The sequence below is a fragment of the Hylobates moloch genome, unplaced genomic scaffold (genome assembly GCF_009828535.3).
Source record: "Hylobates moloch isolate HMO894 unplaced genomic scaffold, HMol_V3 SCAFFOLD_17, whole genome shotgun sequence".
In the NCBI taxonomy this organism is placed as follows: domain Eukaryota; kingdom Metazoa; phylum Chordata; class Mammalia; order Primates; family Hylobatidae; genus Hylobates; species Hylobates moloch.
The window spans coordinates 18,105,857-18,128,443 of record NW_026652292.1 but is presented as its reverse complement, the minus strand read 5'-3'; the positions used below and the strand labels follow the sequence as shown (position 1 = coordinate 18,128,443).

Here is a 22,587-nt window from a genome sequence, read left to right as displayed (position 1 = left end):
AGAAGATGTACCCTTGACCAAAGCCTTGTGAAATAGATTTATGAGGGCAGCACCTGCATCTTTAAAGAGCCCTGCAATTGCTTTTCTCTGTATGTCAGATCTAATGGTGGGAACCACAGTTATTCAACTACAAAATTTAAATACAATGGGAATAATTTGATCCCAAGGTGGCAGGAGCCAAGTAGCAGCACTCATCTGTCAAAGGCAAGGTGGGTGTAGCTACCATAATGGACAGCAGAGGCAAAGTGGCAATCAGAATAGTGTGACTCGTGTAGAGCTCTGGTATTAGCTAATTAATCACTGTGTCCCTAGAAGTGAAATTGATAGGAAACCTACTGCATTCCTATTTAATTTATACAAGCAGAAAACTTCTAGGTTAAATGGACAAAAGACTAATTTGAATTATAAAGATAGAATCATGGCCCCTCAATTAATTTCCAGACTTGAGCAAGTTTACAGACCCAGAACCCCTGGAGTGAAGGAGAGGCGAGGTCCCCTGGAAGAATGGTACGCCTAACGTAGGTTCCCCACTACATTTCCGACAATTTATGCAGTGAATCTTTTTCCCCTCCTTCCCCAAGGAGGCCTCCAGCCTTTTATCAGGTTAACCGTGCATTGGGGAAAGGGTAATGATCAGACATTTCAGGGACTACTGGACACTGGCTCTGAGCTGATGTTGATTCCAAGGGACACAAGACATCATTGTGGTCCTCCAGTTAAAGTAGGGGATTATGGAGGTCAGGTAATTAATGGAGTTTTAGCTCTGGTCTGACTTACAGTGGGCCCAGTGGGTCCCTGGACTCGGCCTGTGGTAATTTCCCCAGTGCCAGAATGCATAATTGGCATAGACATACTTAGCAGCTGGCAGAACCCCCACATTGCCTCCCTGACTGGTAGGTTGAGGGATATTATGGTGGGAAAGGCCAAATGAACCCTTTAGAGCTACCTCTACCTATAAAAGTAGTAAATCGAAAACAATATTGCATCCCTGGAGGGATTGCAGAGATTAGTGCCACCATCAAGGAGTTGAAAGATGCAAGGGTGGTGATTCCCACCACATCCCCATTCAACTCTTCCATTTGGCCGTGCAGAAAACAGGTGGATCTTGGAGAATGAGAGTGGATTATTATAAGCTTAACCAAGTAGTGACTGCAATTGCAGCTGCGGTACCAGATGTGATTTCATTGCTTGAGCAAATTAACACATTTCCTGGTACCCAGTATGCAACCATTGACTTGGCAAATGCCTTTTACTCCATTCCTGTCCATAAAGCACACCCGAAGCAATTTGCCTTCAGCTGGCAAGGCCAGCAATATACCTCTGTTGTCCTACCCGAGGGGTATATCAACTCTCAGATTTTGTGTCATAATCTTATTCAGAGAGACTTTGATCGCTTTTTGCTTCTGCAAGATATCACACTGGTCCATTACATTGGTGACATTGTGCTGATCGGATCCAGTGAGCAAGAAATAGCAAACACAGTGGACTTATTGGTGAGACATTTGCGTGCCAGAGAATGGGGAATAAATCCAACTACAATTCAAGGACCTTCTACTTCAGTAAAATTTCTAGGGGTCCGGTGGTGTGGGGCCTGTCAAGATATCCCTTCTAAGGTGAAGGATAAGTTGCTGCATTTGGCGCCTCCTACAACGAAGAAAGAGACACAATGCTTAGTGGGGCTATTTGGGTTTTGGAGGCAACACATTCCTCATTTAGGTGTGTTACTCTGGCCCATTTATTGGGTGACCCGAAAGGCTTCCAATTATGAGTGGGATCCAGAACAGGAGAAGGCTCTGCAACAGATCCAGGCTTCTGTGAAAGCTGCTCTGCCACGTAAGCCATATGACCCAGTAGATCCAACGGTGCTTGAGGTGTCAGTGGCAGACAGGGATGTTGTTTGGAGCCTTTTGCAGGCCACCATAGGTGAATCACAGTGGAGGCCTCTATGATTTTGGAGCAATGCCCTGCCATCTTCTGCATATAATTACTCTCCTTTTGAGAGATAGCTCTTGGCCTGTTACTGGGCTTTGGTGGAAACTGAACATTTGACTATATGTCATCAAGTCACCATGTGACCTGAACTGCATATCATTAACTGGCTGCTTTCTGACCCATCTAGCCATAAAGTGGGGCATACACAGCAGCATTCTATCATCAAATAGAAGTGATTATATATATGATCAGACTTAAACCGGTCCTGAAGGCACAAGTAAGTTACATGAGAAAGTGGCTCAAATACCCATGGTCTCCACTCCTGCCACCCTGCCTTCTCTTCCCCAGTCTGCACTGAAGGCCTCATGGGAGGTTCCCTATGATCAGTTGACAGAGGAAAAGAGGACTCGAGCCTGGTTCACAGATGGTTCTGCACGATATTCAGGCACCACCCAAAAGTGGACAGCTGCAGCACTACAGCCCCTTTTAAGGACATCCCTGAAAGACAACGGTGAAGGGAAATCTTCCCAGTGGGCAGAACTTCAAACAGTGCACGTGGTTGTGCACTTTGCATGGAAGGAGTAATGGCCAGATGTGTGATTATCTACTGATTCCTGGGCTGTAGCCTATGGTTTGTCTGGATGGTCAGTGACTTGGAAGAAGCATGATCGGAAAATTGGTGACAAAGAAATTTGGGGAAGAGTTATGTGGGTGGACCTCTCTGAGTGGTCAAAATCTGAAGACATTTGTATTCCATGAGAGTGCTCACCAATGGGTGACCTCAGTAGAGGAGGATTTTAATAATCAAGTGGATAGGATGACCTGATCTGTAGACATCACTCAGCCTCTTTCCCCAACCTCCCCTGACATAGCCCAATGGACCCATGAACAAAGTGGCCATGGTGGCAGGGATGGAGGTTGTGCATGGGCTCAGCAACAATGGACTTCCACTTACCAAGGCCGACCTGGCTACGGCTACTGCTGAGTGCCCAATTTGCCAGCAGCAGAGACCAACACTGAGCCCTCAATATGGCACCATTCCTCAGGGATGTCAGCCAGCTACCTGGTGACAGGTTGATTATATGGGACCTCTTCCATCATTGAAATGGCAGAGGTTTGTCCTCACTGGAATAGACACTTACTCTGCATATGGGTTTGCCTATCCTGCACGTAATGCTTCTGCCAAAACTACCATCCATGGACTCATGGAATGCATCATCCACCATTGTGGTATTCCACACAGCATTGCCTCTAACTAAGGCACTCACTTTGCAACAAAAGATTGTGGTAGTGGGCTTATCCTCATGGAATTAACTGGTCTTACCATGTTTCCCATCATCCTGAAGCAGCTGGATTGACAGAACAGTGGAATGGCCTTTTGAAGTCACAATTACAACACCAACTAGGTAACAATACTTTGCAGGGCTGAGGCAGTTATCCAGAAGTCTGTGTATGCTCTGAATCAGCGTCCAATATAGTGTACTGTTTCTCCCATAGCTAGGATTCATGGGTCCAAGAATCAAGGGGTGGAAATGGAATTGGCACCACTCACCATCACCCCTAGTGATCCACTAGCAAAATATTTGCTTGCTGTTACTGTGATAATACGTTCTGCTGACCAGAGGCCTTAGTTCCAGAGGGAGGAACACTGCCACCAGGAGACACAGCAACAATTCTATTGAACTAGAAGTTAAGACTGCCACTTTGGGCTTCTCCTACCTTTAAGCCAACAAGCTAAGAAGAGAGTTACAATGTTGGCTGGGGTGATGGACCCAGACTATAAAGATGAAATCAGTCCACTACTCCACAACAGAGGTGAAGAACAGCATGCATGGAATACAGGAGATCCATTTGGGCGTCTCTTAGTCTTATCATTCCCTGTGATTAAGGTTAATGGAAACTACAACAGCCCAATCCAGGCAGGACTACAAATGGTCCAGACCCCTCAGGAGTGAAGGTTTGGGTCACTCCACCAGGAAAATATCACGACCTGCTGAGGTGCTTGCTGAAGGCAAAGAAATATAGAATAAGTAGTAGAAGAAGGTAGTCATCAATACCAGCTATGACCACGTTGACCAGCTGCAGCAATGGGGACTGTAATTGTCATGAGTATTTCCTCCTTCTTTTGCTAAAAATGTTTGTACATGTATACACTTGTATGAAGAAAATATCTTTATTTTATTTCCTTTTCCTTTATCATATGACATAAGATTTATTGACTTCATATCAGCATTTAAGTATTGTTAACTTTGTGTAATATTGTTCGGGTTGGGGGTTGGTGTGTTTCCGGTTGTACAAAGGACAGTTGTAATATGTTAGGTGTAATTATGGCCTTATTATTGCCTTCATCTGAAGATTATGCATGATCTCAGGAGATGTGTATGGGTTCAACTTGACAAAGGGTGTACTTGTGATGGTTAATACTGAGTGTCAACTTGATTGGATTAAAGGATACAAAGTATTGACCCTGGGTGTGTCTTTGAGGGTGTTGCCAAAAGGGATTAACATTTGAATCAGTGGGCTGGGGAAGGCAGATCCACCCTTAATCTGGTGGACACCATCTAATCAGCTGCCAGCAAATATAAAGCAGGCAGAAAAACATGAAAAGGGGAGACTGGCCTAGTCTCCCAGCCAACATCTTTCTCCCGTGCTGAATGTTTCCTGCCTTCAAACATGGGACTCCAAGTTCTTCAGTTTTGGGACTTGGACTGGCTCTCCTTGCTCCTCAGCTTGCAGACAGCCTATTGTGTGATGTTGTGATCATGTGAGTTAATACTTAATAAACTCCCCTTTATATTTATATAGGATATATATATATATATACCCTATTAGTCCTGTCCCTCTAGAGAACACTGACTAATATAGTAGCCTTGAATGAGCTTTTGTATTTCTCTGGTGTCAGTTGTAATATCTTCCATTTCATTTCTTACCAAGGTTATTTGGATTTTCTCTTTTCTTTTCTTGGTTAATCTTGCTAATGAGCTATCAATTTTATTTATTTCTTCAATGAACCAACTTTTTATTTCTTTTTTTTTTGTATTTTTTTTTGTTTGTTTTTATTTCATTTAGTTCTGCTATGATCTTGGTTATTTCCTTTCTTCTGCTGGGTTTGGGTTTGGTTTGTTCTTGTTCCTCTAGTTCCTTAAGGCGTGACCTTAGATTGTCAGTTTGTGCTCTTTCAGTCTTTTTTATGTAGGCATTTAGGGCTATGAAATTTCCTCTTAGCACCACCTTTGCTGATCCCAGAGATTTTGATAGGTTGTGTCATTATCGTTGTTTGGTTTGAAGAATTTTTCAATTTCCATCCTTTTGTTTTTGACCCAGGGCTCATTCAGGAGCAGGTTATTTAGTTTCCATGTATTTGCATGGGTTCAAAGGTTCCTTTTGAAGTTGATTTCCAGTTATATTCCACTGTGGTCTGAGAGAGTGCTTGATATAATTTTAATTTTCTTAAATTTATTGAGGCTCATTTTGTAGCCTATCATATGGTCTCTCTTGGAGAAAGCTCCATGTGCGATTGAATAGAATGTGTGTATTGCAGCTGTTGGATGGAATGTTCTGTATTTATCTGTTAAGTCCATTTGTTCCAAGGTGTAGTTTAATTCCAGTTTCCTTGTTGACTTTCTGTCTTGATGACCTGTCTAGTGCTGTCAGTGGGGTATTGAAATTCCCCACTATTCTTGTGTTACTGTCTGTCTCATTTCGTAGGTCTAGTAGTAATTGTTTCATAAATTTGGGAGCTCCAGTGTTAGGTACATATATGTTTAAGATTGTGATATTTTCCTGTTGGACAAGGCCTTTTACCATTATAAAATGTCCCTCTTTGCCTTTTTTAACTGCTGTTGCTTTAAAGTTTGTCTTTTTCTGATATAAGAATAGCTACTCCTGCTTCCTTTTGGTGTCCATTTGCATGAAATGTCTTTTTTTCACTCCTTTACTTAAAGTTTATGTGAGTCTTTATGTGTTAGGTGAGTCTCTTGAAGGCAGCAGATACTTGGTTGGTGAATTCTTATCCATTCTGCAGTTCTGTATCTTTTAAGTGAAGCATTTAGGCAATTTACATTCAATGTTAATGTTGAGATGTGAGGTACCATTCCATTCATAATGTTGTCTGTGTATCTTGGTTTTTTGTTTTTTTTGTTTGTTTGTTTTGTTTATGGTTTTTAAATTGTATTTTGTTTATAGGTCCTGTGAGATTTATGCTTTAGAAAGGTTCTGTTTTGATGCATTTCAAGGATTTGTTTCAAGATTTAGAGCTCCTTTTAGCAGTTCTTGTAGTGTGGCTTGGTAGTCACAAATTCTCTCAGCATTTGTTTTTCTGAAAAAAACTGTATCTTTCCTTCATATACAATGCTTAGTTTCACTGGATACAGAATTCTTGGCTGATAATTGTTTTGTTTGAGGAAGCTGAAGATACGGCCCCAATTCCTTCTAGCTTGTACAGTTTCTGCTGAGAAATCTGCTGTTAATCTGATAGGTTTTCCTTTGTAGGATACCTGGTGCTTTTGTCTCACAGCTGTTAAGATTCTTTCCTTTGTCTTAACTTTAGATGACCTATGCATTTTCATAACACATAACAATGTGCCTAGGTGATGATCTTTTGGTGATTAATTTCCCAGGTGTTCTTTGTGCTTCTTGTATTTGGATGTTTAGGTCTGTAGCAAGGCCAGGGAATATTTCCTCAATTTTTTTCCCCAGATATGGTTTCAAAACTTTTAGATTTCTCTTCTTCCTCAAGAACACTGATTATTCTTAGGTTTGGTCATTTAACATAATCCCAGACTACTCTGAGGCTTTGTTCATATTTTCTTATTCTTTTTTCTGTCTTTGTTGGATTGGGTTAATTTGAAGAACTTGTCTGAATTTCTTTCTTCTGCTTGTTGAACTTTATTGCTAAGGCTTTCCAGAGAATTTTGCATTTCTATCTGTGTCCAGTGTTTCCTGAAGTTTTTATTGTTTTTGTTTATGCTATTTCATTGACTATTTCTCCCTTCACTTCTTGTATCTGTTTTATTATTATTATTATTTATTTCCTTCCATTGGGCTTACCTTTATTTGGGGCCTTCCTGATTAGATTAATAACTAACCTCCTGAATTCCTTTTCAGGCAAATCAGGGATTTCTTCTTGGTTTGCATTCATTGCTGGTGAGCTAGTAGGATTTTTGGGGGTGTTAAAGAGCCCTGTTTTGTCATATTACCAGAGTTGGTTTTCTGGTTCCTTCTCTTTTGGGTAGGTTATGTCAGAGGGAAGGTCTAGGGCTGAAGGCTGTGGTTAGATTCTTTTTTCCCATTGGGTATTTCCTTCACACAGTGTCCTCCCCCTTTTCCTATGGATGTGGCTTCCTGAGAGCCGAGGTGTAGTGATTATTGCCTCTCTTCTGGGTCTAGCCACCCAAAAAGTCTACCAGGCTCTGGGCTAATACTGGGTGTTGTCCGCACAGAGTCCTGTGATGTGAACCGTCTGTGGATCTCTCAGCCATGAATACCAGCATCTGTTATGGAGAGGCAGCAGGGAGGTGAAATGGACCCTGTGAGTGTTCTTAACTTTGGTGGTTTAATGCTCTTTTTTGTGTGCTGGTTGTCCTCCTGCCAGGAGGTGGTGCTTTCCAGAGAGCATCAGCTGCGTTAGTATGGAGAGGAACCCGTGGCGGGTGGGGCCCTAGAACTCCCAAAAGTATATGCCCTTTGTCTTCAGTTACCAGGATGGGTAGGGAAGTACCATTGGGTGGGGGCAGGGCTAGGCGTGTCTGAACTTAGACTTTTCTTGGGCGGGTCTTGCTGCCGCTGCTTTGGGGGATGAGTGCAAGACTTCCAGGTCAGTGGAGTTATGTACCTAGGAGGATTATGGCTGCCTCTGCTGAGTTGTGCAGGTTGCCAAGGAAGTGGGGGAGAGCCGGGAGTCACAGGCTTCTCCCAGCTCCCACACAATCCAAAGGGCTGGTCTCACTCCTACCATGGCCCCATCATAGCACCGAGTCTGTTTCCAGGCACCAAGTCTGTTTCCATGGGCAAGCAGGGCTGAGAACTTACCTATGGCTAACGCGCTTCCCAGTTGCAAAAGAAAGTATGGCTTTAGCGCTTCCACTGTCTGTGGAGTCTACACGCAGGATTTGCATCCTCCCCCGAGTCCAAGCAGGAATGGACACTGCTTCCTCTACCCCTGCATTTTGCTTGGCTTTCTAAATTCACACAGCTCCAGGTAAGATTAGAATATTCTCCCATAAACTAGACCTTCAGTTTCCCCAGTGGGGGTGTGTATTCAGGGGCAACGGATCTCCCTTTCCCTCTTTCACAGCCTGGGCACTTACAGTATTTGGAGCATCTTGAGGGCCCTGCAGGAGCAATCTGCTTCCTTCAGAGGGTCTGCGGGTACTCTCAGGGTTCCTGATATTCCTGCAGTCATTCTGGGGCAAAATTAACGATGTGAACCTCCACATCCTGCTCTGTACGTCTGAGTTATAGCTGCAATCCAGTCTTGACATGACGGATTAAATTTTTTAAAATAAAACTTTAACTGTTTAACATAACTTTTTACACATTTGTTGGTGTGTAATTAAAAATTATGGTTCATACATGTCCCTTTTTCACAGAGACTAATATATTATCAGTTAGCAAGAGACTGTTACTGCTTAATGTGTTTTATTCCACATCAGTTACTTATTAAGAGTTCAATTGACTTTTGTTTCATTTGCTTATACTTTAAGAATATAATACATTCTGGAATGAAGGATACATAATACTTCTCAATCACATGCATTCCCTATGTTTTCACATTTCTTTCACATTGTGTCACATATTTTTATGCAAGTTTTGGAGATAATGATCAATCATAGTGGAATTACTATATTGCTGCCTTTATTTTTGGCTTTCACTGAAATATTATAAATATGTTTTCTACTTATAAACAAGTATATAAATTATGTAGCCCAAAATATTACAGTTTTAAGTCAATGACCTATCTTTTTAACATAGCTTAAAGTCCTAATTAAACTCAACTTTGTAAATGAATGCCTCCACCACCATCTTCTTAACCTTTTAAAGTTATTCTTCCCCAAGGAATAGAATATTATTTTATTGAGGAACTTTGCATTAGAGTGAAAGCTATAAATTTCCAAGTCCTGATCCTAATGTAGTCCAGGGTGAATAAATAGTTTTCTAGAGTGAACTAATGTAAGTCACATTGGCTTTCTAAGTGCCATAGGTTACTACTTAATGCTAAGAAAGTGACAATTTATTAAAATAATGCTAGAGATTACTAGCATTTTGCTTCACTAGGGTGACTGCATTTTCTTTTTCTTTTTTTCACCCCTCATTCCTTTGCTGTTCTCTAAAGAGCAGTTAATTTAGCCTACTTTATTATGTGATGAGATACCCAAATACTATCTCTTCTTGCTTTAGGACAATATAATGTCTGTCTTTCAGCATGAAAATGCAGCCTACTTTGCAAAATCTCATGGCTCTAAAAGTATATATAAGGTGTTACATTCAGACCCTGCTACAATGCCCTTGGTATTACTAAACTGATTAAAAAAAAAAAGCGGGGGGGGACTCCACTGTATATGACTAAAATCAAATTTATCTTCCAAATATTTTTACTTATTTCACTGTAAAAAAAAAAAATCATGGACGTCTCTCTTAAGTAGTATAGTGGCTAGCTAAGCTTGTAACCTACATTTAACTGGTTACTGAGTCACTACCATGTCTATATATGCAGTATTTCTAATTTCCAAGCTGTTTTCCAACCTCTTTCATTTGATGTCTCATTGGTGACCCCACTCAGAGATGACATATTTCTATCATCATAATATCCCTGATTATCTCTATTCAAGAGCTTTTTCTCCATTTCTCAAGTTTTCTATGTCTGCAACTACCCTTATTATTCACCTATGTCATTCATTCATCATTTTTTGGCTTACAAAAATTAATAAAATACTTCTCTAGAGTCTTAAAACCCTTTTATTAAAAAATTCAAGACAAAATACTCAAGGTTTCTCTCAGGCTCCATTCCTGTTGCAAAGTATATATTGCAAACAGAGCTGAGATTTGAGAATAGATGTGGTGGAGGAGAGGGAATCTTGAGAGTAAGCCACTTTGCTATTTCATAGTGGTTATCATCATAATCATATAAACTATTAGTCAATCTACTAAATAACTACTACAATGGTTTCCCATTAGTGTTACATGGGAATCTGATTATTTCAAGATTTAACCAAGCTGGCCAAGAAACTAAAATTTCATTAATAAAATGATCATCTACATTATTTAAAAACTCATGCTAAATATTCTTAGAAAGCAATGTAATCTAAATACATTTTCATGATAATTTTGTGTAAGTTTCATAATATTTGGTGTAAGGTTATCCAAAAATATAAATATTACTGAATTATAATTCACTAATCTTACTACAATCTAGGTTCAAATTAGTCATATCTTCAGAAGCATTTATGCTGTTTATTAGGTATTATTAAAACTGCTTATTAATTATAAAAAGTGTATATGAATTATAATAATGTTATACATGTGGAGTCAGATTCAAGTGTTAAAACTGATAGCCCTAAAATTACTGAAATTTTTATTTTTATATCTGAATTACTAGAATCTATACAGAGTTTATAGTATATATATATTTAATAGATGCTAATAGATGTGGTAGGTTAAGAACTTTACTATTTCTCTTATATACTTAAGCCTATTCTTCTTTAAATATACTTAAGTGTCTGTAATACGAACCTAACTGTACACTTAGTATAATTTTATATTGCTACATTTTGTTAGTAATAAAAAAACTAAGTGATATCAAATTAATTTCACTAAACATGTGTTTTTCATGTATATATATATATATATATATACACACACACATATACATATCCTGAAGACAAATGCCAATTTTCATCATTGTTAAACTTTTAGAAATTGTTAAAAGACATTGCACATTCTGCAAAAATGTTTTATATAGTTATTAGTACAATATATAGATTTACAATTTATATATAATATAACAACATAATAATTACCAAACTATCTCATCTTTTGTTAGTTTAATGACAAGTATTCTAGAAAGGGTTTTAGAAACATTTGGTAAATGAATTTGTTGATTTACTTTGCTACGTTTTGGTCATGGATTGATGCAAAGTTGGCGAATATGAAATAGGTTGCTCTATTGATACTTTGTGGGTGTCTGCTTCATGAAAGATGAATCTTTTCTTCTAGATACTAAAATGATATGCTAAGAGACATAAATAAATAAACACATTTTCATACAAGCATACAATTGTATCACCCAATTCATTCTGCATTCTTCCTTTAGTATCCAATTTACTAATGAAGTGTGAATCTTTGAAAGCTGTGTATTTTTCTCATTTTTATAAAAGATCTAAATAAGCATTTTTAAGTGGTTTCATCTGTTGAAACTTACTCTGTGATTCCTGTCAAAATTTTGTCCTGGTAATTTTTTACATGTTTTCAAGAAAGAAGTGAAATTATTCCCATACTATCATTTATGTTTCAGTTGCCCTAATTTTCCCAGAAAAAGTCTTTTTCTCATATTCAGTGTCTTTTTCTGTATTTTGTCTTTTCCAAATGTCTTCTGAGAGTTCAGAGACTTTAAAACCTCAAAAATGTTCATGTTACTATGGCAAGAAAACTGAAATGCTATGTGAACAAGGTTGTGTTTTTTCAATGTTTCTACGTGTCAGAAATGAGAAAAAGGTAAGTCATTGAGGTTATGTGCCCAGAAAGGTTTAATATAAAGGATAACTGTTCAGACCTCTTGGGAGAAACAATCCTTAAAAATATATTTGTGAACTGAGAAAATACTGCCGTTATTTCTAGCTAGAAATATAGCACTGGCACTCTTGAAACTATTTAAGTGAATTTTGGTGTTATAGCAGAATCTTTAGCAAAAACTATATGCAGTTTAAATGACAACAAAGTATATTATCTCAATATTTTAGGTATTTTTCTTATTGAAGACCTCTTTTCTAATTTATTGTTACTTTTCTAATATCTATTCAAATAGTATTTGATAATTTTAATTTTACTAAGTGTAGATTTGTTACTGTATTTCAATTAATTAAAATGAGAGCCTATTTATCAACTAAATATATTACTACTATTTAAATTTTGAGTTAAAGTTTTATAATCCCTAACTAAAAAAATACTCTATCCCTAAAAAAGTACTTTTTTTTTTTTTTGAGATGGAGTCTCGCTCTGTCTCCCAGGCTGGAGTGCAGTGACGCAATCTCAGCTCATTGCAAGCTCCGCCTCCTGTGTTCACACCATTTTCCTGTCTCAGCCTCCCTGGTAGCTGGGACTACAGGCACCCACCACCATGCCCGGCTAATTTTTTTTTTGTATTTTTTTAGTAGAGACGGAGTTTCACCGAGTTAGCCAGGACGGTCTTGATCTCCTGACCTTGTGATCTGCCTGCCTCGGCCTCCCAAAGTGCTGGGATTACAGGCATGAACCACCACGCCTGGACAAAAATACTCTATTTTTTAATATTCTACATCAAAGCCCTTTATATTACAGGTGATTTCATTTTTTTTCAAATTATTAAACACATGACTGTGACTATTACTTAAATATGTGCCTCTTTTGTGAAAATTTTAATAATTAATTTGAACCTCAATTTGTCCTACCTTATATTTTTTTCTAGTCATAAAGTTGAAATAGAATGTCAAATAATTAAAACAAAATATATTATTTTCACAAGTATGGAAGGCAACAATAATCTACTGGAAATTGATTTTCCCAACTTTATGGCAGTTAGTGGAATGTGGATTTAGTAAAATTAAAAGGGCTATTTTTGTTTCAATAAATATTATTTATTGGTTTTTTCTTAGATCAATAACTATATCGCTTAGACAAATCATGATAGCAATATCCATATGATTAATCAAGTGAAAAAAAAACTGCAGAAAAGTAAATGATAGTAGTAACACACAGGGCACTGTAAAGGGAAGAAAAGTCATAGCCAAAGTAATTATAGATATGGAGTTTTCAGAGAACATAATGTGAGGTTGGAATATAAATATATGCTAAATTATTCCATGTGTATTTCACAGCTGCACTCCAATTCTGACAAAGGTGATGGATCTGTCAAGTACATCCTTACTGGAGAGGGTGCCGGGACTATATTTATCATTGACGATACCACGGGTGATATCCACTCAACAAAAAGCCTAGACAGAGAGCAGAAGACCCACTATGTGCTTCATGCTCAAGCTATTGATAGACGTACAAACAAACCTCTTGAACCTGAATCCGAGTTCATCATCAAAGTGCAAGACATCAATGACAACGCTCCAAAATTCACAGATGGACCATACATTGTTACTGTGCCTGAAATGTCAGACATGGGTAAGAAAAATCATTTTTGTGATTATGCAGTTAACATATTTCAAAAACCAAAAAGTCATCTTTAGAACACCAATTTTTACTTGTATATATATCTGGAGGGGATCTAAATACGAAGTTTCAAAATATTTTAGTATTTTTTGTGGCATAAAGTGTTAAAGACTATTGGGTCTAGCAATTATAATATTCATTGAAATTGATTTCTAATCATGTAAGTGTAGGTAATAGTTGGATCTCAAGGGGAAAGAAACATTTATAAATTTGAAAACACGTGGAATACTTGCTTAATTGATATGGCTCTTCTATCACGTGAATTCTACATATATATTGTTAAGAGTATACCAGCACATTCAATTTGATTATTTGCACAGAAGAAAGATTCTAGAATGTCTGAAATTTTTGTCTCCAGGTCCTTTAAGCTTTCAGTGTATGACCAAATTATAATACCATTAATAGATGTTGCTACATTAATCAATAAAACTTTTCAGATATTCCTAAGCATTTATATACCTTATTTATTTAAAAATATATGACAGCCCTGTTAAGTATTTTGAATATCATTTTTAAGATGTGCAAACTGGCATAAAGTATTTAAGTCACTTTTGCAAATTCACATATTTAGAAAATAGCCAAGGAGGCATTATTCCAGGTTTAGCTGAATGCAAAGCCTACACTGCAGCCAATAGAACCATGATCCAGGGCCTGAGCCACCCTAATGATCTGGGGCTTCTTCACCACTCACTGGTTTCTGTGGTGTAGCTATTTGAATTTATTTTTGTTTATTTTTCATTTCATGGGATGATTTTTAAAAAGTAGTTTAAAAATGGTTCTTCTATGATAATACTTTTCGACTATCTTTATGAGACTCTAAGCTTTGTAACACATTTATTGAGTAAAGATTTAATATATTTAATTTTACTGCATATGTATGAGTATTGTTTTAGATTGAGGTTCTTATAGTCATTTAGTCACTAATCAAATCAGTCTGTGAATTTGAAATATATGTATGCGTGTGTATATATATATGTGTGTGTGTGTGTATATATATATATGTATATATATATTTTAAAAATGGAAGATAGTAGCATCTTTTCTCTCAACTCCAGATTCCAGCTCATGTTAGTCTTCTTGAGCTAGGCAGGTAGCTCCTGCAGCCGCTGTAGGAGCAGGTAAGGAAAAGAATGAGGTCTTCTTCCTTAGCTGAAGTCTCAGAGGAGAAAGCAGGTGCCAAACTTGTTCCCTCTGGACCACAGCAGAACCCAGGAACCAGCCTGCAGGAGCCTAAGAGAGGCCCAGAATACTCTCGGGCTTATTGATCTCCAAGGAGAGTCGAGGGGGAATTAAAGGCTTCAGCATTTTTTAACCCTGGTGGGTGAGAGTTTGCATGGGAACTCAAGGACAGAATTCTCTCTGTCACATCAAGGAACTGATACCCACAAACCTAATCTCCTCTGCCTTAGGAAGGCAAAGAGCTCTATGGTGCTTCCACCTGTGAGAGTGCTCCTGGTGAGCTATTTCCAAGACAAGTAAGATCCCCAAGGAGCACAAAGGAAACTGTCATAACCACAGGGGGTAAAGCACTAGGGAGAAAAACAGGCAGAGCAGGCATTACCCAGAAAGACAGTATAGTAAACAGTAGCCAATATGAGCATTGGAGGGCTTTTACGGACTCCACAAACAGATTTCTGTAACTCAGAGGCTTTTGCTTTAAACAAATAAGTAAATAACAACGACAAAGAAAATCAATATATGGATTGAAGGCATGAATGGTAACTGATTAGACTTGAATTATTGTCCTGGTACCTAAAATCATAACTGACTGGAAGAAGTAGCTAATAGCCACAGAAACAAACATAAAATTGTGAATATTGTGGGAAAAAGAAAGGAGATTTAGAGAACATATTCATTAGACCTATCATGTGAATAACATGTGTCATTAGAGAAAAATAAAGAGCAAATGGAGGAAAGGAGCAATCATAATTTTTCTTGAAGTGAATAATATACTGACTTTACAAGTTTAGTAGACTTTCCAAGTTCCAGGAAGAGTAAATAGAATAAGAATCAAACATAGGAAAATCCTGGTAAAGTTTTAAAGCCTAATAAAAAAGAGAAAATTTTAAAAACATTCAGATTTTTTAAAATTAGGTATGAATAAAAATGAATATGTTACCCTCACATTTATTACATGAAATAGAGGAATCTGATAGAGAGTTGAGTCCCATTTACAGCCTACAGAGAAAACACTGAAGCCCCAAATCTATTGTTCAGACAAATGTGACCCATCAGCTAGGGCAAAATAAATATTTGGAGAAGGATCTGGAAGGTCTATTATTCTCCTACCTAATTTAGAAAAACATTTGAGAAAACAGTTGAAATTAAAAATAGTTGAAATAAATCAGAACAGAGATCTAAAAGTCAAGGAAAATGGCAGACAGGAAAAATGTTATTAGCAGTGAACTCTAGAATAGATGTGTGTGTGTGTGTGTGTGTGTGTGTGTGTGTTTGTGTGTGTACACTGAGTTAATACGAATGGATATTTTTGAAATATTGTAAAAGGATGCCACATAATCTATGTGAGAATCTTAAGGCATAAAGTAATTTTTGCAGAAAAGGCTGTGAGTTGAGGACTTGGGAACAAGTCAAAGTCCTCATCTGGGGTTTGGGAAGACAGTTGGGAATGGTGAAAAGTTAATATTCTTAAGTTCTCTTACTGAGATGAGTATGGTTGAGGGACAAAACTTTAATATCTGAAAGTAGTAGAGAAAAAGGACAAGACAGAGTAAGTTTCGACTCTTTGTACTACTGTGGTTTCAGGCAAGATTCTATTGAAAGAGTTATTTTATGGGAAACCTTAAGCTGAATATTGGAAATTATATTTTATCAGTAAGTTTGTGTGTGTGTGTATACACACTCATTACTGTAGGAAAACAAATACATAACATACATGGTAATAACATATAATAGATATTGTAACATGAATGCATAGAGGATGATATGAAAGTGGAGGGAGAAACTCACTTTATATTGTGTTCGTAAGAATGGGTGATATTTTCATTAACTGATTTTTTTTTTTTTTTTTTGAGACAGGTCTTGCTCTGCCGCCCAGGCTGGAGTGCAGTGGCATGATCTCGGCTCACTTCAACCTCTGCCTCCCAGGCTCAAGCAATTCTCATGCTTCAGCCTCCCAAATAGCTGAGATTACAGGCGTGTGCCTCCAGGCGCAGCTAAAGTTTGTAATTTTAGTACAGACGGGGTCTTGCCATGTTGGCCAGGCTGCTCTTGAACTCTTGGTCTCAAATGATCCGCCTTTCTGGGTCTCCCAAAGTGCTGGAATTAGAAGCGTGAGCCACTGCGTCTGGGCAACTCTGATTTTAGAAACAAAAAGTTGATGATATTATAGGCAAAGATCTGCAGGCAATGGCAGGGGGAACAAATCTGTCCTGCCCTCTGTTTTTGTGCTTTTACTGAAACACAGCTACACTCCTTTACTTGAAGATTGTCTGTGGTAGTTTTGGCACGGCAATGGCACAGCTGGGTGTTTGGGATGAAGGTCATATCGCTGGCCCACAATGCCCAAAATATTTACAGTGTTTTCTTTTATTAAAAAAAAGAGTTTGCCAGTCTTCATTGTAAGCTATTATAGGGAGATCAGAGGCAAGGAACAATTAGAGGATGGTGTCATAGTTTTGATAGACAAGTATCTGCTGATCTATGGCAGTTAGTGTTCTGCCAGCCCTACTGGACTATATACATATAGACAGAAATATAGCGTTTGTTGCAAATATATGGGATCATACTTCTTCCCTTTGCGTAGATACTGTTAGTTATTTAATGACTATCCAGGCTTCCCTTCTGTGATACTAAGATAGCCTAGTTTTGTTAGAGAATACAGATGTGTTGCAGAATATGCATGTACATGCACAGAAAATATCTAAAGGAAATAGACACACACACATTGTTGAAGGTTTGCTTCTAAACACTAGGTTGTGTCTTTATTTGGTATGAAGGGAATAAGTGGTTCTAAATATGTAATAAAAATCATTTTTATGACACTAACACTTAAAAATATACTGGTTTCTGACACTAACTGAAGACTAATAATAATGTAAGCAGGTGACAACAAAATTTTTTATCGACATATGGTGCCTAATAAAATTACTTTTTTATCATATACTCATTAATTCAGTTTTGAATCATTAAAACAATCTCTCTCCTTATATTTATTCAATTCTTTCTTGAGTGAGAGAGAGAGTAAATGCACTTTATGTGCTGAGAGCTGTGATAGTGGCTAGTAATACAATGGTTAATAAAACAAGACCACTATCTTTGAGCAAACTGCAGACTTACAAATAGAAAATTTCAATATGGTGTCTGATAAGCACCAAAATAGGGGAACCGTAGACTTGGACAGGGGGCCCCGCTTGTGGATGAGAGAAGATGTCCTCAGTGAATCTTAAATAATGCATGGTGATTTATCAGTTAGAAAAGGTAAAATCAATGGACATTTGACATACAGGATAAAATGATTAAAAAAAATAGTCCAACTTGGGATATGTGTCTGTGTGTCTATGTGTGTGTGTGTGTGTGTACCCATGTGTGTGCATTTGTGTGTTTTGGGGAAATAAACAGGAAGATCATGTAAATAATAGATTTTCTGTATAGCTTTGCAAATATGTTACAAGAATACAGAAAAGGCACCACCAGAGACTTCCTTGGTGTGCAAGATTTTATCAGATTATTGTTTCTTGCATCTCTCGCTAAATAATGATAATGGAGCCACTCCAAGTAATTGCAGTGCGCTATATTGCCAGTGAGAAAAGCATAATGTGGTTGTATATTTCTTGTTGGTGGGCAATAATCTGCCGACAAAGTCTGAGACACTTTGGATAGCTCAGTACAGAAAGATGAAAAAATAAATTGGTTTCTGAAGCATGTTTTAATGTAAGATTTGTATGTATCTTTTTGATCTACACAATGTAATTTCACCAATTATCTAGGGAATTATATTCTTCTAGAAACGAGTTTTTCAATCTTTCCACTATTGACATTTTGGACTGGATAATTCTTTGTTGTGAGGGTCTTCCCTGTGCCGTGTAGGATGTTTAGTAGCAGTCATGGCCTGTACCTAATAAATGCGGTAGTGTTCCTCCCACAACCACAAAGTGATGATGTCTTCAGAAATTGCCAAGTGTCCTCTGGGTGACAAAAATGCTCTCAGTTAAGAACTACTGCCCTAGGGAACCTGCAATAGAAAGAATTAAAAATGTCAAAGTAGAAACACAAATTGAATAATATATTTGTTAAATTTATAATCCTGTCCAGAGAGACTTTCATAGTGCCAGAATGCTCATGCCATGAACTTTAAAACAAAAATATGTTCTATCTGGCTAGGTAAGAAATTGCAGTGTTTAAATATTAATTGTCATCTTGAAGTGCACAATAGTATGAAAACACTGAGGAAAGTCATGAAATAAAATGAAGTTATTTGCACCCATAGAAGGAAGAGTAATGGCGTGGCTACTTGGGAGCCATGATGGCTCTCATTAAAAAAAAATTGTGTATTGTATAGCCTGCATTTAGAAGAACCCTTGAATTATGTTTGGTTCCTAGTAAGGTACTGGCTGTCGTGTGTGTGTGTGTGTGTGTGTGTGTGTGTGACATGTATATATACACATATGTATGTACGTATATATACATGTGTGTATATATATATGTATACGTATATGTACATATACATATATACATATATAGTATACGTATGTATACATATTACTTCTTTAATTTACGTATGTATACATATATGTATATGTATATATACGTATATGTATATGTATATATACATATATGTATATGTATATATATGTGTATATATATGTATATGTATATATATATATGTGTATATATATATGACATATATACATATATACATAGATGGCATTTACATATAGATTTACATATACATGTATATTTACATGTATACATATAGATAAGTATATATACACATACACTATATATATTTATCTAAATAATTAATTTCAACAGTAAACATATGTGAACAGAATGGCATTATTATTGAGGGCAAATGTAACCTGGATTAATCCGTAATAGATGTACAATGCAAATTTGAGATTTTAAATTTTCCTTTTTTTGTGATTTGCAGTACATTATCATGTCAGTCTTGATCTTTACAACCTTCTATCAATTATTTTATGGAATTACTTCTTTAATTTCTTTCTCTATAGTTACATTACATGTCTAATTTATATAGTCTTCAGAACTGACAGTTAAAATATGAGATAATGAGTTAATGTGTTTATCACAATACAAAGGTGAAAATGACCATGAGATTAAATGATACTTGGTTTTTGAGTCAGCCATCAAGTGAATGTTTTTAGAAATTAAGATGAATAAAATTGTACTTGTTTTTTTTTTTTTTTTTGAGACGGAGTCTTGCTCTGTCGCCCAGGCTGGAGTGCAGTGGCGCGATCTCGGCTCACTGCAAGCTCCGCCTCCCGGGTTCACGCCATTCTCCTGCCTCAGCCTCTCCGAGTAGCTGGGACTACAGGCGCCCGCCACCACGCCCGGCTAATTTTTTGTATTTTTAGTAGAGACGGGGTTTCACCGTGGTCTCGATCTCCTGACCTCGTGATCCGCCCGCCTCGGCCTCCCAAAGTGCTGAGATTACAAGCGTGAGCCACCGTGCCCGGCCAAGATGAATAAAATTGTATTTGTAAATGGTATTACACTTTTCAGGTGAAAAGCACATCATAACTGACTAAGAAATTTAGCAATAATACAAAGACATAAAATTAGCAATAAAAAGCTGATAAAGGTGTTTGTCTTAATTGTGTGTACCATATCTCTTTTATTTAAAACAAGAATAATTTTATCTCTTCTCTTTTTGTGGATACATTCTCAAATTTCTGCAATTATAGTCTTGCTTTCACCTAGAATCAGGAGTTTCCATAATTGTATTAATTGAAATTTGTTTCTATTGCAGTCATTTTTTAAAAATGTTTTACATCTAGAAGTTGTTTCAAAAAAAATCATATAACAGATCACAATGTAATTTGGCAGAACACAAATTTTACTACTTTCTTTTTCAAATAAATATTTCTGTATGAAAATGTACTAATTTTTAACTCTTCTGTGTATTAGTAAAGTATATCTATCATTAAATACCATTTAAAAGCATTTAACAGGTAGTAACAGGTTATAGAAATAGTAATTATTAATATATGAGAGAGAATAAAATATTATATTTTAACAGAATTATAAGGATACATTTAATAAACTTTAGGTTCAATACAACAAACTTACTTTTGCAGCTACAAAAAGGAGATTGTTTAACTGCAAAGTTCCTTTTTCTTGGAAATGTACTGAAACATCTCTAATCTTTTTCATGTCTTTTTTTTTTCACCTCCAATCTCTAAGGCCCCAGGCCGTTCCATTTGCAGCTGTGTTTCTTGCTGCAGAGCAACAAGAAGAGACACCAGCTGTGCTGACTTTATTGTGCTTCTTGTTGGAGTGCTGATTTAGTTCTGCCCAAATATCTTGGGATGTTCACCCTGGACATCTGCCAAGATTCTAGTAGCCATTTAAAAATCATTACCCTGGGGCATAATGTTCAGAATGGGATCATTTCAATAAAGTACAGCCAGCAACTCTAATTCTACATGGAACATTGCAGTATTCATGAAGAGACACATTGGACAACTGACAAATCAGAAAGTAGACAAAATTTTGCAAGTTTCATAATTTTCTTCTTTATTTGCATAACTATTCTTCTGTGTAAGTTAGCTTGTGTTTTGTACAAATCAACCCGCCCACAATTTAGTGGCCACAGACAATATGATTTTATTTGCTCATGATTCGGTGGACCAGCCTGCTCTTCCGCTAGGGTCATACATTGCGCTGTAGTCATCTAGGAGCTCGAGCAGTGCAGGTGCCTCCCTCACCTGCAGTGGTGGATGCTGGTTATTAGCTGGTTTTTCTGGGGTCTCAGTTGGGTGGCTTCTCTCTGATCCATGGTATCTTATCCTCCAGTTAGGGACCTGCTTCGTGTGCATTCTTAGGGTGGTAGTTCAAGAGGTAAGAGCAAAAATATTAAGGGTTTTAGAGAGGAGGCTCAGAAGTTCTGTTTTTCCACTTTTGCTGCATTCTATTATTGTATCCCCTCACTTGAAGCAAGATATTCTGTAAATATTTATTGAACAAGTACGTGACAACCCTTTCCACCTACAATTACGTCTAGAGGAAAGATTTTGTAGAAATATTGGCTCTTAATTTTTGGAACATAATTGTTCCAATATCTGTTTCATTGCGTAAAGATTCTTTTTATTTTTTTATATATAACTTTAACTTGGTTGTTATAAATTTAAAAAAGGCCCAATAAACCAACGGAGTTTTTAACTTTATTCAATGATTGATGTGATTTACTAGGTTGCATTTTACTCAAGTGATTCTTGTCTTTCCATTTACTTTTTTAAAACTTAATATTTTAAGTTCAATGGTATAGGTACAGGATGTGCATATACCTATGTGACACATAGGTAAACATGTGTCATGGGGTTTGTTGTATAGATTATTTCATCATCCAGGTATTAAACCTAGTAACCATTAGTTATTTTTCCTGATCCTCTCCCTCTTCCCGCCCTCTGCCCATTGGTAGGCCCCAGAGTACGTGGTTACCCTCTTACCACTTACTTTTTATGAATGTAGGCCAGACTTGGAATTCCCTAATAAAACTGGTCAATTCGCAAGAGAAAATACTTGTCTAGAAGATACATATTTTTCTGCATAAGTTGGACCACATTCATACAGATTTAATTGGTACATCATGTTTTAAAAAATATGATAGCCAAAGAATGACTTTCGTATGTATAGGCCTCAATGTAGAAAACTGAAACACGAAACAAACCAGTCAGAGATTCTTGGCAGTTTAAAGAAGCAGGTTATGTGTAGGTAATTCTAAAAAATATAATAAGGGAAATTATTACAGTGATCAATGGATCATTGAGGTTTATAATTTGGCTTTGGAATGTAGCACTTCTCTAAAGTAGAGAATGTCTTTTTTAAAGAAAATAAACAACAAAATATTTACTACAATTGATCTTAGAGCAACCTTGGCTTATTATTTTAGCACCTCCCACCTTTAATTATAAATTACTTTGAAATCACCTGATATTATAGTGGTCTGTAGGTCCCTTAAAAATAGATTTTAAAAATCCCAGTAGCATGTGCACCTAACAAAGTGTCTAAAACTAAATAGGTAATAAATAAAATTATAGAATG

General features: G+C 37.0%; 1 protein-coding gene across 4 annotated transcripts in view; it reads left to right on the top strand.

The window, feature by feature from the left end:
• Positions 1–22,587, top strand: part of CDH18 (cadherin 18) — a 356,371-nt gene that overhangs the window by 73,113 nt on the left and 260,671 nt on the right. For 3 of the 4 annotated variants that reach the window (XM_032136147.2, XM_032136153.2, XM_032136152.2), the window contains exon 2: positions 13,002–13,296. In XM_032136147.2, the coding sequence (XP_031992038.1) occupies positions 13,002–13,296 (295 nt within the window). Of the gene's footprint in view, positions 1–7,426; positions 7,463–13,001; positions 13,297–22,587 lie in introns of those variants that run through there. The other variant, XM_032136148.2, reaches the window with a different exon arrangement.